Raw genomic sequence first — 13,221 nt, 5'->3', positions numbered from 1 at the left:
TGTTTCCAGTGGGGTGGGCCACAGGCAGGTTCCTGGGAGATTCTGGAGCACAGAAAGGAGGCAGCAGCCACTCTGCCTGCTTACTTGAGCAAACAGCAGGCCAGGAGCGAGCAGTCAGCTCCATGGCGAAGGGCCCTGCTTCTGCAGTACCGACTTGTGGAAGAGGGCAGGGGCAACAAAGTGCCGACGGGGCTCAGCCTCTGCTGAGAGGCCCTGCAGCTCACGCCCCTCCCTTCCTGTCTGCCCACCCTGTAGACTTTAAGCCCCAGCATCAGATGGGGAGAGAGCCTTACAGGGACTCGATGGGACTTACAGTCCCATGATTGTGGCAGCCAATTCCCTGTAATAGATGCATAGAAGATGGGTGAGTGGGTGGGTGGGTGGATGTCCAGAAGACATTGTTGTTGTTTTACAGAGTCGTTATGCATTTAGATTTACCTACATATGTATGCTTTCTGTTTTATTTCCATGTTTCCTTCCCTCTTCATTCCCTATTGTATTTTCATGCTTCTGTCTGTGATCAATTTCCCTCTGCCAGAAGGTATTCCCTTAGTATTTCCATTAGCGTATGTTTTCTGGCAGTGAATTCTAGATGATTTGCTTTTTCTGAAATATATTTTACCTTTATTTTTATACAAAATTTTAATTGATATAGAACTCTATGTAGGTAGTTATTTTCTCTCAGCATTTGGTAGATGTCATTCCATTGTCACTTGGCTTCAATGTCTCTGTTGCAAAGTCCGACGTGAGTCTTTTTGTTTCTCCTTTAAATATCTGGCTGATATTCTCTGGTTTTCAGCAGGCTTACTATCATATACTTAGGTGTGGGTCCCTTTATATTTCTCATTTGGGTTGGTAGTTTCTTTTTAACCTGTGGTGTGTTATCTTTGGTGAATTTTGAAAAATCCTTTTTTATTATCTTACAAATATTGCTTCTGGACTAATCTTTTTTCTCCTTCTGAAATTCCATTTTACAAATATGTTGGCCATTTCCATTATATTGCATATGTCTTTTAGGCCTTTTACTATATTTTCCATACGTTTTTTTTCTCTCTGCTTCTGTTTGAATATTTTGACTTATCTTCCAGTTCATAATCATTTCTCCCACTGTGTCTAATCTGTTGTTAAACCCATCTACCTAATTCATAATTTCAATGATTTTTGTTTTCAAATTTATATTTGATTCTTTTTTATAGATTCCATTTCTCTGCTGAAAAATTTCATCTCCTAATATATTTCCTTGAACATATTTAAAGTTACTTTAAAGTCTGTGTCTGATAATGCCAATATCCTGTTTTCCTGTGGGTTTATTACAAATATATATACTTTTCTTGGTGTTGGATCATTTGTCTTCTGGTTTCCTTTATAAACTTTAATTCAATTCTGTATATTGTGTATGAAGCTATTTTAGTTAACATGAGGCCCGGGATGATGTTGCTTTCCTCCAGAGAGTTCTGACTGCTTCAGGCTGGCAATGGGAAGGAGAGCAGAGCAGCTTAGTCTAGCTTGGAAGTGAGCTGCCTGGATGCTGGTTTTCAGTCTCTGTGAGGACATCAGCCCCACTCCTTTGTCACAGCGCTCAGAGCTCCAGCTCAAGGTCTAGGTTATTTATTAGAGCGCCCCTACCAGTTTATCGTGCTGTTGGCCATGCCCAATTATTATCTCCCCCACCTGTCTCAACTTCTTGTCCACTGCATGTATTACGGGCTGCATAGTGTGTGTCTCCCCCTTCCTCTCTTTCCATACACACATGGAGGAAAGGCCATGTGAAGACACAGGGAGACGGTGACCATCCACAAGCCAAGGAGAGAGGCCTTGGCTGAAACCAACCCTGCTGGCACCTTCATCTTGGACTTCCAGTCTCCAGAATTGTGAAAAAAATAAATGTCTGTTCTTTAAGCCACTCGGTCTGTGGTATGTTGTTATGATGGCCCAAGCAGACTGATACATCATAGTAATCACCAAATACCTCAAAGGGAAAAAGAAATCTCTTTCTGGGATCTTTGCCCCCTAGAGAAAGTCTTCTCTGTTTTGGTAGCTCTCTGATGTCTTCAAACATATTTTCAAAATATTTCATACAGATTTTCTGGTTGTTCAAAACCACAATAGTTTTACAATTTGTTTTAAAAAACTTATCATATGAGCATCTTTTCCTGTTATCAACTACTCTTTTCTTTACACATTTAATAGTGACATAGACTTTCATTATGAATGGATCATATTTTAACCAATTTCTTATTGTAACACATTCAGATATTGTGTTTCATCAATTTTAGTTATATATTTTTCACACATAGCCTGGCATAATTTAGTATGTATGTGGCACATACAATCTTATGTTTTATACTTGGTGTCTTAGAGTTGATGATGGATCTGAACACTGCCTACCTGAAGTCACACACAACAGCCACCCATCTGGGGGGCGTGGGGCACAGCAGTCTGAGCCCCATTGTGCATCTCTGTCCTGGAAGGGGCTGGTGTCTGCAGGCTCCCCTTTTCCGGAAGCACAGCTTGAGTGGGCCATTCTACCTAGGGATCCTCTGGCAGAGGTGGGCCATGGTCCAGAAGGAAAGGGACCAAACCCTTGGTCCTGGCTGAGGGGAGGTTGGCTCTGACCAGACCTTTCATGGAGAGACCTCGCCAATCTGTGATGTGGCAGCCCCATTTTGGGATGCCCCCTTCCCCTCTCCTAAATGGTGCCTCTGGCCAAGAAAGTGGGTTTTTAAGAGTCAAAGAAGGCTTGTGAAATTAAAGTCCATGAAAACTTGGATCCACGGCTTTGTGATGTTAACAGGAAATGAGTGGAACCCAGTCGGCTGGGCCTTCCTCAGGCAGGATGGAAATGGTTCCGTCACTTAGGTTCAAATCCAGACCCTGCTATTTCCTAGCTGCGTGATTCTGTGCAGCCCACGCTCCCCCTAAATCTTTATTTCCTAATTGGCAAAATAGGCATCACGAGAGTCCCTGCTTCAATGTGTTGTGAGGCTTGAGTGGGATGATGCCAGCTTGGCACCAGGCTTGGCACACCCTGAGTGGTGGATAAATGCCAGCCATCGCTGGTCCATTTCATCCGATGGCATTAGGATTACAGACAGGAGGACAGAAGAGCCAGGGCCTTCTAAGAATGTGCTCAAAGCACTGAAAGGACGTCCTGATGGTGGCCCCCGACCGCCCCAGGTTCCCAATGACTACCTGGGCACCCGCTGGGGCCCATCTTGGTGGAGTCTAACTCTGGGTTTGCCCCGAGAGGCAGCAGAGCACACTGGTCAAGCTCACTGACCATATGCCAGCATTCAAATCCCAGCTGTACTGCTTACCAACTCTGGGGCCTCAGCTGTGTGAGCTGACCTCTCAGCATCTGCGAAATGGGCTGCTGTGAGAATTGGGTGCAGAGCGCTAGCATCTGGCACAGGGTGTGCATACCAGAAACATTAGCAAAATGGTACCAGAGGGCCTCCTGCACCCACCCACCATCTCCCCCAGGTGGGCGGCTTCCACTTGCCAGGTTCCACATGGGGACTGGACAAAGGGAGAAGAGGCGGCCACAGAGGGAAGCCTCGCTAAGCTCAGAGTGAGACGTGGCCAGATAAAGACATCCACATCCCTGTTTATGCCTCTGTCCACCTGCGGCTCTGGGCGGGTGAAGGAGGTCAGCCTTGAGTTTGTGTGGGCTTCGCAATGAGCAAATGCACTGTGTCCTTCGTGGATGGAGCCCATGGAAGAGTCGCGCTGGCGCACCTTCTCGATTCACCCAGCCGCTCTTCGTGACCTGACGTTTGGCTCCTGGGTGAAGGGGTCCTGAGCCTTTTCCAGTAGGAGCTCACCGCCGAGGCACCCCTGGCTCACCCAGGTCTCCTGTGGTCATTGGAGGTGATTCACCAGACTGGTCTTATTTTCCTTTTTCTTCGGAAAGCAGGAAATGAGTGAGCGCGCCTGGACTTGGCTGGCTGAGCTAAGAAGGTGAGGGACCAGGTCTGTGGACCAGGGCACCGAGGTGACAGCCGGGCCCCGAGGTAACGCGCCAGCCCTGGTCTCTGCCGCCGTACCTGGCCCGGCCTGATGGTCTAGGCTCCGTGTGCGCCCCTCTGGGGCCCTTGGTGCTCGGTGCGCCCCTCTCGCCCCCGCCCTCCCTGCCCTGAGCTCCCCCGAGGTCCCGGCGCGCCCCCCCGAGCCCGGAGCCCTGAGCGTCCGCGGGAGTGGGGACCGCTGGGATCGCGCGAGGCCCCGCCCCATGACGCATTCCTAACCGCCAGGAACCTCGGTCCCGCGGGCGCGCGCTCGACGCCCCGGGCGCGCGCGTCGTGCACGCGCGCCCACCACGTGACCTCGCCCCGGCCAACCGACGCTGCGGGATTTGGGGGGCAAAGCGCGGCCCCGCGAGCATTTGCGGCGGGAGAGCGGCGGGCCGAGAGCGTGACTTGCCGGCTCCGGCGCTGCCTAATTCCCCGTCGCCGCCCCGCCGCCGTGCGCAACCATGTCCGAGGAGAAGCCCAAGGTAAGAGCCGGTGGGCACCGGACGGCCCCCGGGGTCGACCGCCGCCAGCGTCGCCCCCGACCGCCCCCGCCGCGCGCCGGGCTCCCTCCGCGGCCCGGCTCTGCCTCGGGCTGGGGACGGCGGCGCTGGAGGGACCTCCCAGCGTCGGGTCTCCCGGCCCAGGCCGCGCCCCGCCCTCCGCCCAGGCTCCTCCCCAACTGCCCGCGCCCCGCCCTCGCCCCGCAGCTCCGCCCTTCCGAGCCCCGCTCCGCCTTCCCCGCGCTGCGGGACTGCCCGGGCCCTTCCCCTGATCAGGCTCCGCCCTGCCCCACGGGGAACCCCGACCAGGGCTAACCTAGGACCTGGAGCGGGGCCCTCCTCGCCCGGATCCCCAGCCACGGCTGCGCCTTTCCCGCCGGAGCACACTGTCTCCTGGACCCCTGCCGCATCCAGACCCCATCTTCCGTGGAGTCCCCCGCCGGGGTACCCTCCACCGACATACCCCCTCTCCCACCGGGAAGCCTCCCCCCTTCTCGCTCAGATCCCGGTTGCGGGGATCTCGGACGCGGCCACCACCTTCGTGGAGAAACGCTCTCCTCTGTCACCCGCGGCCACCCCTCCCCGGGCCATCCCTCCCCGGGACCTCCTTCGTCGTGGGGGCTCACCCCTAATACGCCGCTCGCGCCTGGACCCACGTCCTCGGATCGGCCCGGCGCTGTCTGCTGAGGCCCGGTCCTCAGTCCTCACTGCAGGCCACCCCCGAGGGGCCCCGAGAGGCCTGGCCTGTCTGCGCGCGTTGCCGTCCTTAACCGGACAGCCGCGCCGTCCTGCCGCGTCCTCCGCTGTGCGCCCACCGTCCCTGTCGCTGTCCCCGGCTGTGCGCCCACCCTCCTCGTCGCTGTCCCCGGCTGTGCGCCCACTGTCCCCGGCTGTGCGCCCACTGTCCCCGTCGCTGTCCCCGGCTGTGCGCCCACCGTCCCCGTCGCTGTCCCCCAGTGTGCGCCCACCGTCCCCGTCGCTGTCCCCCAGTGTGCGCCCACCCGTCCCTAGGGCGCCCTCTAGTGTGCGCGCCTCCGAGGCGTTAGCTCCAGTCCTTCCTAAGGTAAGGGGGCACTTGAGTTTTACTACTCTTTAAGGTTTCGGAAGCTTTTCGTCTGCACTGTTAGGGTCTGGTTTTTTTTTTTTTTTTGACTAAGAGGAAGATCTGCTGTTGAGTGGAATGCCGTGCACACAGGCTTCCGCTGATACCAGCCTGGAACTGAGATGGCAGCCTCTGCAGCCGAGACTGGAGCCCAGCACAGGAGGCTGTGGAATCCTGTGCCCTCCTGCCCTGCTTTGAGAAAAGGTCCCACCCCACGCAAACCACCTCTCTCCAGATGTGGTTGGAGCCACCTTGGCTTTGTGCATTTTGGTTCTAACGGAGCCTTTTTTACCACTCCTCCCAGCCCAGGTCGTTTGTTCTACCAAATAGAAATGCCTTTGTTTTTCTGGGCGGCTTCCTCGTGATACTCATTTCTTCAGTGTGTTTAAACTTAGCTCTCCCACGTGGTCCACTTCCATGGTCCTTTGAGTTGAATAAACGTGTTTTAATTGTGTCCAAGACAACTAACCGGTTTGCCGTGCCCTCGGTGGGTGCTGGGAGCACTCTGCTCCGTGCTGGCGAGGATGGTAGAAGGTGTGCTCCCAGACCATCGTGCTGGCGGAAGGACGACCTTGAGGGTCAGCTGGGACTGCAGCTTCTCTCCCCCGATGGCAGAGGCAGAGCTCAGACCGCAGGGAATTGTGGTCGTTGTCTTTAGGGTTTTGGTTTTTTCTTTTACTCCTTGTTTATTTGTAATTCGCGGGGGGTTTGGGACAGGCCATTTGTTCTGGGTGTTCCTCTGTTAGAGGGGGAAGGTGCTTGGGGCCTTTTCTGGCTGCACTACTCCCCTGAGGGAGTTGGCACTGCCTTTGTCCCTGGGGGCCCTCTGCCCTGTGTTTCTGTTTGTTTTGTGTTCTGTTCCCTGTACCCTATTTGTTTGAATATTTCTATATCTTTTCATAATAAAAGCAAATGCATCCTCTGTCCACGTGAGAAAGAATGAAGTTGGATCATTCTTAATACCATGTCAAAAATTAACTCAAAAGGGATCAAGGACCTAAATGTAAGCCCTAAACCAATAATACTCTTAGGCGAAAACAGGACAAAATCTTCATGACTTTGGACTTGGCAATTATTTCTTGGCGGTGACACCAAAGACACAGGTAATACGAGAAAAATTAGACAAACTGGACTTCATGAAAATTAAAAAATTTTGTGCATCAAAGGACATGAGCAGCAGAGTGAAAAGGCAGCCTACAGAAGGGAGAAGACATTTGCAAATCGTGTCCTTGATAAGGGATTAATATCTAGAATATATAAAGAACTCCTAAAACTCATCAACTAAAAAACAACCCCATTCAAAAATGGGCAAAGGACTTAAGCAGACATTTCTCAAAAGAAGACACACAAATGGCCAATAAGGACATGAGAAGATGCTCACCATTACCAGTCGCTGAGGAAATGCCAATCGAGACTTCACATCCGTCAGGATGGCCACTATCAAAAAACAGAAAACAACAAGTGTTGGCCAGGACATAGGGACAAGGGGACCCTTGTGCATTGTTGGTGGGAATGTAAAATAGTGCAGCAGCTGTGAAAAACAGTATGGCAGTTCCTCAAAAAAATTAAAAAGATTTACTATCTGACTCAGCATTGCCACTTCTGGGTATGTACCCCAAATAACTGAAAGCAGGGTCTCAAGATATTTGCACCCCCATGATCACTGCAGCATTATTCACAAGAGCTAAAATGTGGAAGCTACCCAGGTGACCATCGATGGATGGACAGATAAGCATAGTGGCCTAACCATACAATGGAGTGTTATTCAGCCTGAGAAAGGAAGGACCTTCTGACACAGGCTACGACATGGATGACCATGGGGGACATTATGCTACACGAAATAAACCAGAGACAGAAAGACAAAAACTGTATAATCCACGTATGTGAGATTCCTAGAATAGTCAAAATGAGAGAGACAGAAAGTAGGATGGAGGTGCCAGGGGCTGGAGAAGGGAAGTTAGTGTTTAATGGCGACAGAGTGTCAGTGTTAGAAGATGGAAAGCCTTCTGGAGATGGATGCCATGTGTTGATGGTCGCACAATGTGAATGTACTTAATGCCAGTAAAAAGGGTTAAAATGGTAAATTTTACATTATGTATATTTTAACATAATGAAAAAATTGAAAAAAAATCCTATCTAAGTGCAATGTGGTCCCCTGGATTGCATCCTGGAACAGAAAAAGGACAATGGAAAAACTGGTGAAATAGCAGAAAAGCTTGAAGTTTTGTTGCTAGTGATGTGGCAGTGGTGGTCACTTAGGTGTGACACATCCCGCGGGCCTGTGTGAGATGGTCATAGAAGGGAAAGCAGTGAGGGGCGGACAGCAGCGATCTCCACCTCTGTTGTGCAACTTTTCCATAAATGTAAAATTCTAAAATAAAACTTGTATTGGGAAAAAAAGCAAATGCATCCTTAGTCTCTAGGGAATGAAGGGGGTGCTCCTAGAGGGGACCCCCAGCCCATTTGGTCTCAGGTGACTGAGCACCCCCCACTTGCACCGCCGGGCTTCTCCGCCCTGCAGTCCACTTTGCAGAGAGGGAGGGTGTGATTGGTGTCGCTGCCCAGTGGCCAGGCAGGCAGCGGTGTGGCCAGTATGTGTCACCTCAGGATGTCCTCCTTCTGGCTCCTTGCTGGGGTCTCGCCTCCTGGGGCCTCTTCTGGGGCCACTCCGAACTCCCTGGATAGATCTGCGCCCCCATATGCGATCTCCTGAAGCCAGCACACAGGATGCGGCTGCCTGCCCCCCAAGTCCCTTTCTGTTAGGATGGCTGGGGACACAGGGGAACAAGGGTCCCAGCTGTCCCAGGAGGGAGAGCAGGGGAGCAGGTATGGGACCCTGCGGAGCCCCTCTGTCGCCCTGGCCCTGAGCCCCCGATGTGGGGGTCAGGTACTCCGGGGCTGCACTAACAAGTGACACATCAGGAAAAAGAAGAGCATGTGTGTCAACTGGAGAAGGTGCAGAATACACTTTGAGACCCATCAGAACTTCATTAGCAAATTGACTCGGGGTCAGCTTCATCATTTTGTTAAAAAATAAGTGACTCCTTCATTCTCAAACAGCCATTCACAGGCGGCCCTGTGCCTGCAGGACACTCGTGGCTGTGTCACATGTGGGCGTGTCACTCTAGTTCCTAGGAAATGCCCCTAAGCCGCTACTCCTGGACGTGTGTTTCTGGAAGACAGGAAACCCGCGTGCGATTGTTCAGGCGCATGCGTGTGTCAGGGATCAAGGAAAGATAAAATGTCCCCACTCTGCTCAGTGGGACTGATGGGATGCGAACCTGCACGGGCGAGGACTGGCTTCCCTCCCACGGCCGTCACGTGGGCAGCAGAAGCTGGGAGCCGGCGTACAAAGCTGGACTGGGCAGGACTGCCACAGCGTGATGGCCTTCTGGCTACACAGGCGTCATCTTGTGACAGACGTGGGTTTTCAGCTTTTTCCTAGATTTATTAAGCAGATTTTTTTCTTTGAGTTAACGTTGAACTCTGTAGATTGCATTCCTTACATGTGGATGCCTGATAAATACAAGTTGGAAATAAATTCTGTGTAACAATCGCATGAGTGACTGGATTGCTGGAGAATTTTATTAGGTTGCTTTGAATGACTTGACAAAAGCCCAGTAGTCACCTAAAGACTTGTGGTTATTTGAGACCTGGTGTTGAGACCCCATTTTGCGTCTTTTGCAGGAGGGCGTGAAGACAGAGAATGACCACATCAACCTGAAGGTGGCCGGGCAGGACGGCTCTGTGGTCCAGTTCAAAATCAAGAGACACACCCCGCTGAGCAAGCTGATGAAGGCCTACTGTGAGAGGCAGGTGGGTGTGCTGGCTGGGCGCCACTCCTGGCATCACCCGGGTCCAGGCCGTCCGGGGTGCTGAGGTCCCGGGAGTGCCGGTGTGCCCGGGGTGGGGGGGCCACGTGTCTTCAGCCCCCGTGTCTCCGGGTTGTGCCATCAGCTGTTGCTCTAGCAGCCCGTGTGCTGTCCTTGGGGGGTGGAGGGGGGCTGCGGTGCCTGCAGTGGGGTCGGTGTGTGACGGCTTCCCTCCTCCATGGTGGTTCCAGTCCTCCTTTGCACGGTAGCCTGAACACGTCTGTGGGGTGCAGTCCTCTTCGCAGTTTGGTTTCCAGGAAACGCCTGATTCTTTCCCTTTGTTCACCAGTTTTCCTTAGCGTCCTCCCACGGTGACCAGTGGGTCGAACGTTTTGAGTTGCCATTATTTTTAGTAGTGTCATTATGAGCTGGTGGCTCCAGCACGTTTCTGCTTCGTCCCGTGGGCTGCTTTGTTTTTGTTCTCATCGGTGCTCCCCTGGACTCACCTCTGGTCCTGAAGCCCCTGCAGTCCCTTTGGGCCCCTGCACTTGGTGGCTCTGCCCGTACAGTGCTCTGGGTGATGGGGTGTGGGGCTACTGGTGCCCGGCCTAGCCCGGCCTCTTCCACGGAGCCCTGTTCCTTTGAGAGGGAGGTGGCCTCCCTCTGGAAGCTGTGGAGGTCCGCACCCTGGTCAGCCTCTGACCTTGGCTTTGGTTGTTGTGGAAACGATGCAGAGAAGCCCTGCCCTCCTCGGCCCTCCTGCTCCCAGGCGCCAACCCCGCCCTGCACTTCCGTTCCCTTTTTCTTGGTTTTCTTGTTTCCTGATTTCAGAGGTTATTTTCACCTTTGAAGGGCGGGGTTCAGCTCTGATGCTGCCCCATGATGCTGCGTCCCTCGTCCTTGCAGTAGATTGCAAGTAGGACCCACTGGTTCTGTCGTGACCCTGGGAGTGTTGCCCACTGGTCACACCGTGGGCTGTGCTCACACCTTCCTCTCGCTGAGTCTTGTTTTTCCTGGTCTGGTGGTGGTCGTGAGTCCTCCATTATTAAAGCATGGCCCCCGTCCCCCGCGTTGGCTTCTCCCGTCGTCCTTCCTGGAGCCCCTCCTGTCCAGCCACCCGACAGGTGTTTGGAGGCTGACTCCATGGTTGTCATTCCGGAGCCTCCTTAGAGTCACTCTGGGAACTCCTTTCACTCACTCCTGTGTATTTTCTGCATTAATCTTTTCACCCTGTTTTGATGGAGTGTATCTTCAGGCCCTTGTTCAGAAAGGGTGTATAAAATGCTTATCTCTGAGACACTGCAGTCTGAAAATGACTTTATTTAGTTATTTTTTTATTAGTTTCAGGTGTACAAAACAATGTAATAGACATTTCACCCCTCACAAAGTGATAACTCCCCTCCCCCAATCTGCTCCTCATAATCTGACATCATATATAGCTGTTACAATTCCATTGACTCTATTCCCTATGCTGTACTCCATATCCTGTGACCATATATATATAAAATTATAGTTGGCATCCAGTAGTATTCAGCTTCAGCTTCAGGTGGACAGCGCAGTGGTCAGGCATCTACACAGTCTATGAAGTGGTCTCCCTAATAAGTACAGTACCCGTCTGACATCCTACAAAATCTTTACAACATTATTGATTATGTTCCCTAAACTGTCATATCCCTGTGGCAATATTGCGAATACCAATTTGTGTTTTCTAATTGACTTACTTTCTCTAAACCTTCACACTTGAATATTTGGGTGCATGTAAATCTTTGGGTTGAAATTCATTTTCCTTTTTTGGAGGCTTTTTTTTCTGGCTTCCAGTGTTGGTGCGAAAAGTTTAGTGGACTTTCTCAAGGCCACAGCCATCGGAACTGCTTCCCAGTGTTGTGCAGTCCTGTCACATTCCTCCTTGCCACCGGACCTGTTCCTGTCGGGAAGTGGGGGTGCCGGCAGTATAGAAATCCCGTTTGGCTTCTGGAGGGAAGTGTGAGGGAGTGAGGGTGGGTGCCCGCGGGGCTGGAAGGTGTTGCTGTCAGTGAAATTGATTATAGGTCACCGGAGGTTTATAATCAACTGGACCATCAATCTGCATCGTCAGAACTTGGTATTTGGTGTGAATATTTGATTTTTTTGCATTAATGTATACCTGGAAATATTTAATGATGTTTGCCTTTTCAGGGCTTGTCGATGAGACAGATTAGATTCCGATTTGATGGGCAGCCAATTAATGAAGCGGACACCCCAGCCCAGGTATGACGTGCCGAGGCCTGCTGCAACTGCCACTTGGGAGTGATTAGAGAGCTACTGACTGGTGCTCACGTGGGCTACCTCACGTTTTTTCTTTTTTTTAAAGATTTTTTTTGGGGAATTGGGGGAAGGGGAATAGACAAGTTGCTGTTGTTTTGTTCTTCAGTCTAGTTGTGGAGGACGTTGCTTCACTGGCCCAAGTTGGCACCATCATTGCGCTCTTCCGGGGCGAGGCAGTCAGTCGCTGGCTTCTGGACGGCCGCTCACTGCAGCTGCTGGCCGCTCACGCTGGCTGCTGGCTACACACGGTAGCCCATGGCAACCCACTGTCACTGGCCCTCATATGTGGGATCTGAACCGGGGCCCTCTGGCGTCCCAAGCCAGCTCTTAACCATCGTGCCACTCGCTGGCCCTACTTCACGTTTTCTTAATGGTCTTACTTACTAGATTGTTTAAGTTTTAATTCGGAAGCTCAGAGTTTCACACGAGAATGATGCCCTTTGTCAGATGTGTCCTCCGTGTCAGGCAGTGCAGCGGGTGGGCTGGGCAGACGCATGTACACCCACTTGTGGACGTGGAATTTGCATTAGTCACTCTGTCCCCCCTCTCCCAGCATGCTCCTCGTGCCCTAAGCACTTGTGCACAAGGGGTGTGGGTGGAGAGGCGCGTGCACACCGTTATCCAGGGCACGCCTAGCTTTTGTTAGCGCCTGCCCGCATCGCCCCGTCTGTAAGTGTTGGTGCAGCGTGTTGCAGGCTTCCATCGCAGATAGAGGCCGAGGCTCAGGCTGGGCTCTTGTCCTTCGCCAGCCAGACGGCCTCGTGGTTCCGATCCAGACTCTCTCTGTTGGAGTCTGTCTTGTGCTTCCGCGTCTGCATCAGTCAGAGCAGCTACTTGCAGGCGACGTGTTCCCGCCCCCTTTAGGGAACACTGATGCTAAGACAGTGATGGGCTCTGTGAGGATTCCTGGGGGGCTTGCACTGGGGGTCTGGAAAGCTCTCCTCCTGCTTGTCACTCTGGCTCTTGCCCACGTGGTGTCTGAAGCAGGCTGACCTGCCAGCGCAGATGGTAACTTCTCTGCATTTCTGAGAATGTTTCTGGGAAACATTACCGCCTCCAGCCCTGGTCAATCTGTACGAACTGGCAGCAGCTTCCTTCAGTTCCGCAAATGGACAGACATCAAGTAGATGTCTGTGCCCATGGTGTCAGAAAGAGAAGGCAGGGAGCCTTTGCCCATGTCTGGCCTGGGTGAAGGGGAGGGCCCAGGTGGGGGTCCTTTCCTGATTGGCTTTGCTTTGGAACCCCAAGCACCGCCCGCTGTGCTGGTCATGAAGTGTGGGGCCGCTCACTGGGTGTTCCTTATTGGACTCTGGCTGTCTAATCTTCAGGAATAATTTGAGATACTTGTTCATTTTTTTTTTAAAGATTTTTATTGGCGAATTGGGGGATGGGAACAGCGCTAGGGAATTGGGGGAAGGGGAACAGACAAGTTGCTGTCCTTTTGTTCTTCAGTTTAGTTGTGGAGGACGTTGCTTCACTGGCCCAAGTTG

At 52.2% G+C, this 13,221-nt stretch overlaps 1 protein-coding gene across 1 annotated transcript in view; it reads left to right on the top strand.

The window, feature by feature from the left end:
• The first annotated feature begins 4,361 nt into the window (after nt 1-4,361).
• Nucleotides 4,362-13,221, top strand: part of SUMO3 (small ubiquitin like modifier 3) — a 20,562-nt gene continuing 11,702 nt past the window's right edge. Inside the window, exons 1-3 of the mRNA XM_019625023.1 lie at nt 4,362-4,495; nt 9,303-9,431; nt 11,603-11,674. Coding sequence (XP_019480568.1) covers nt 4,475-4,495; nt 9,303-9,431; nt 11,603-11,674 — 222 coding nt within the window. The 5' untranslated portion in view covers nt 4,362-4,474. The remainder of the gene's footprint in view (nt 4,496-9,302; nt 9,432-11,602; nt 11,675-13,221) is intronic.

The sequence above is a fragment of the Hipposideros armiger genome, unplaced genomic scaffold (assembly GCF_001890085.2).
Source record: "Hipposideros armiger isolate ML-2016 unplaced genomic scaffold, ASM189008v1 scaffold_612, whole genome shotgun sequence".
NCBI classification, from domain to species: Eukaryota; Metazoa; Chordata; class Mammalia; order Chiroptera; family Hipposideridae; genus Hipposideros; species Hipposideros armiger.
The sequence above is the reverse complement of the archived record's forward strand: the minus strand, read 5'-3'. Positions and strand labels throughout refer to the sequence as shown.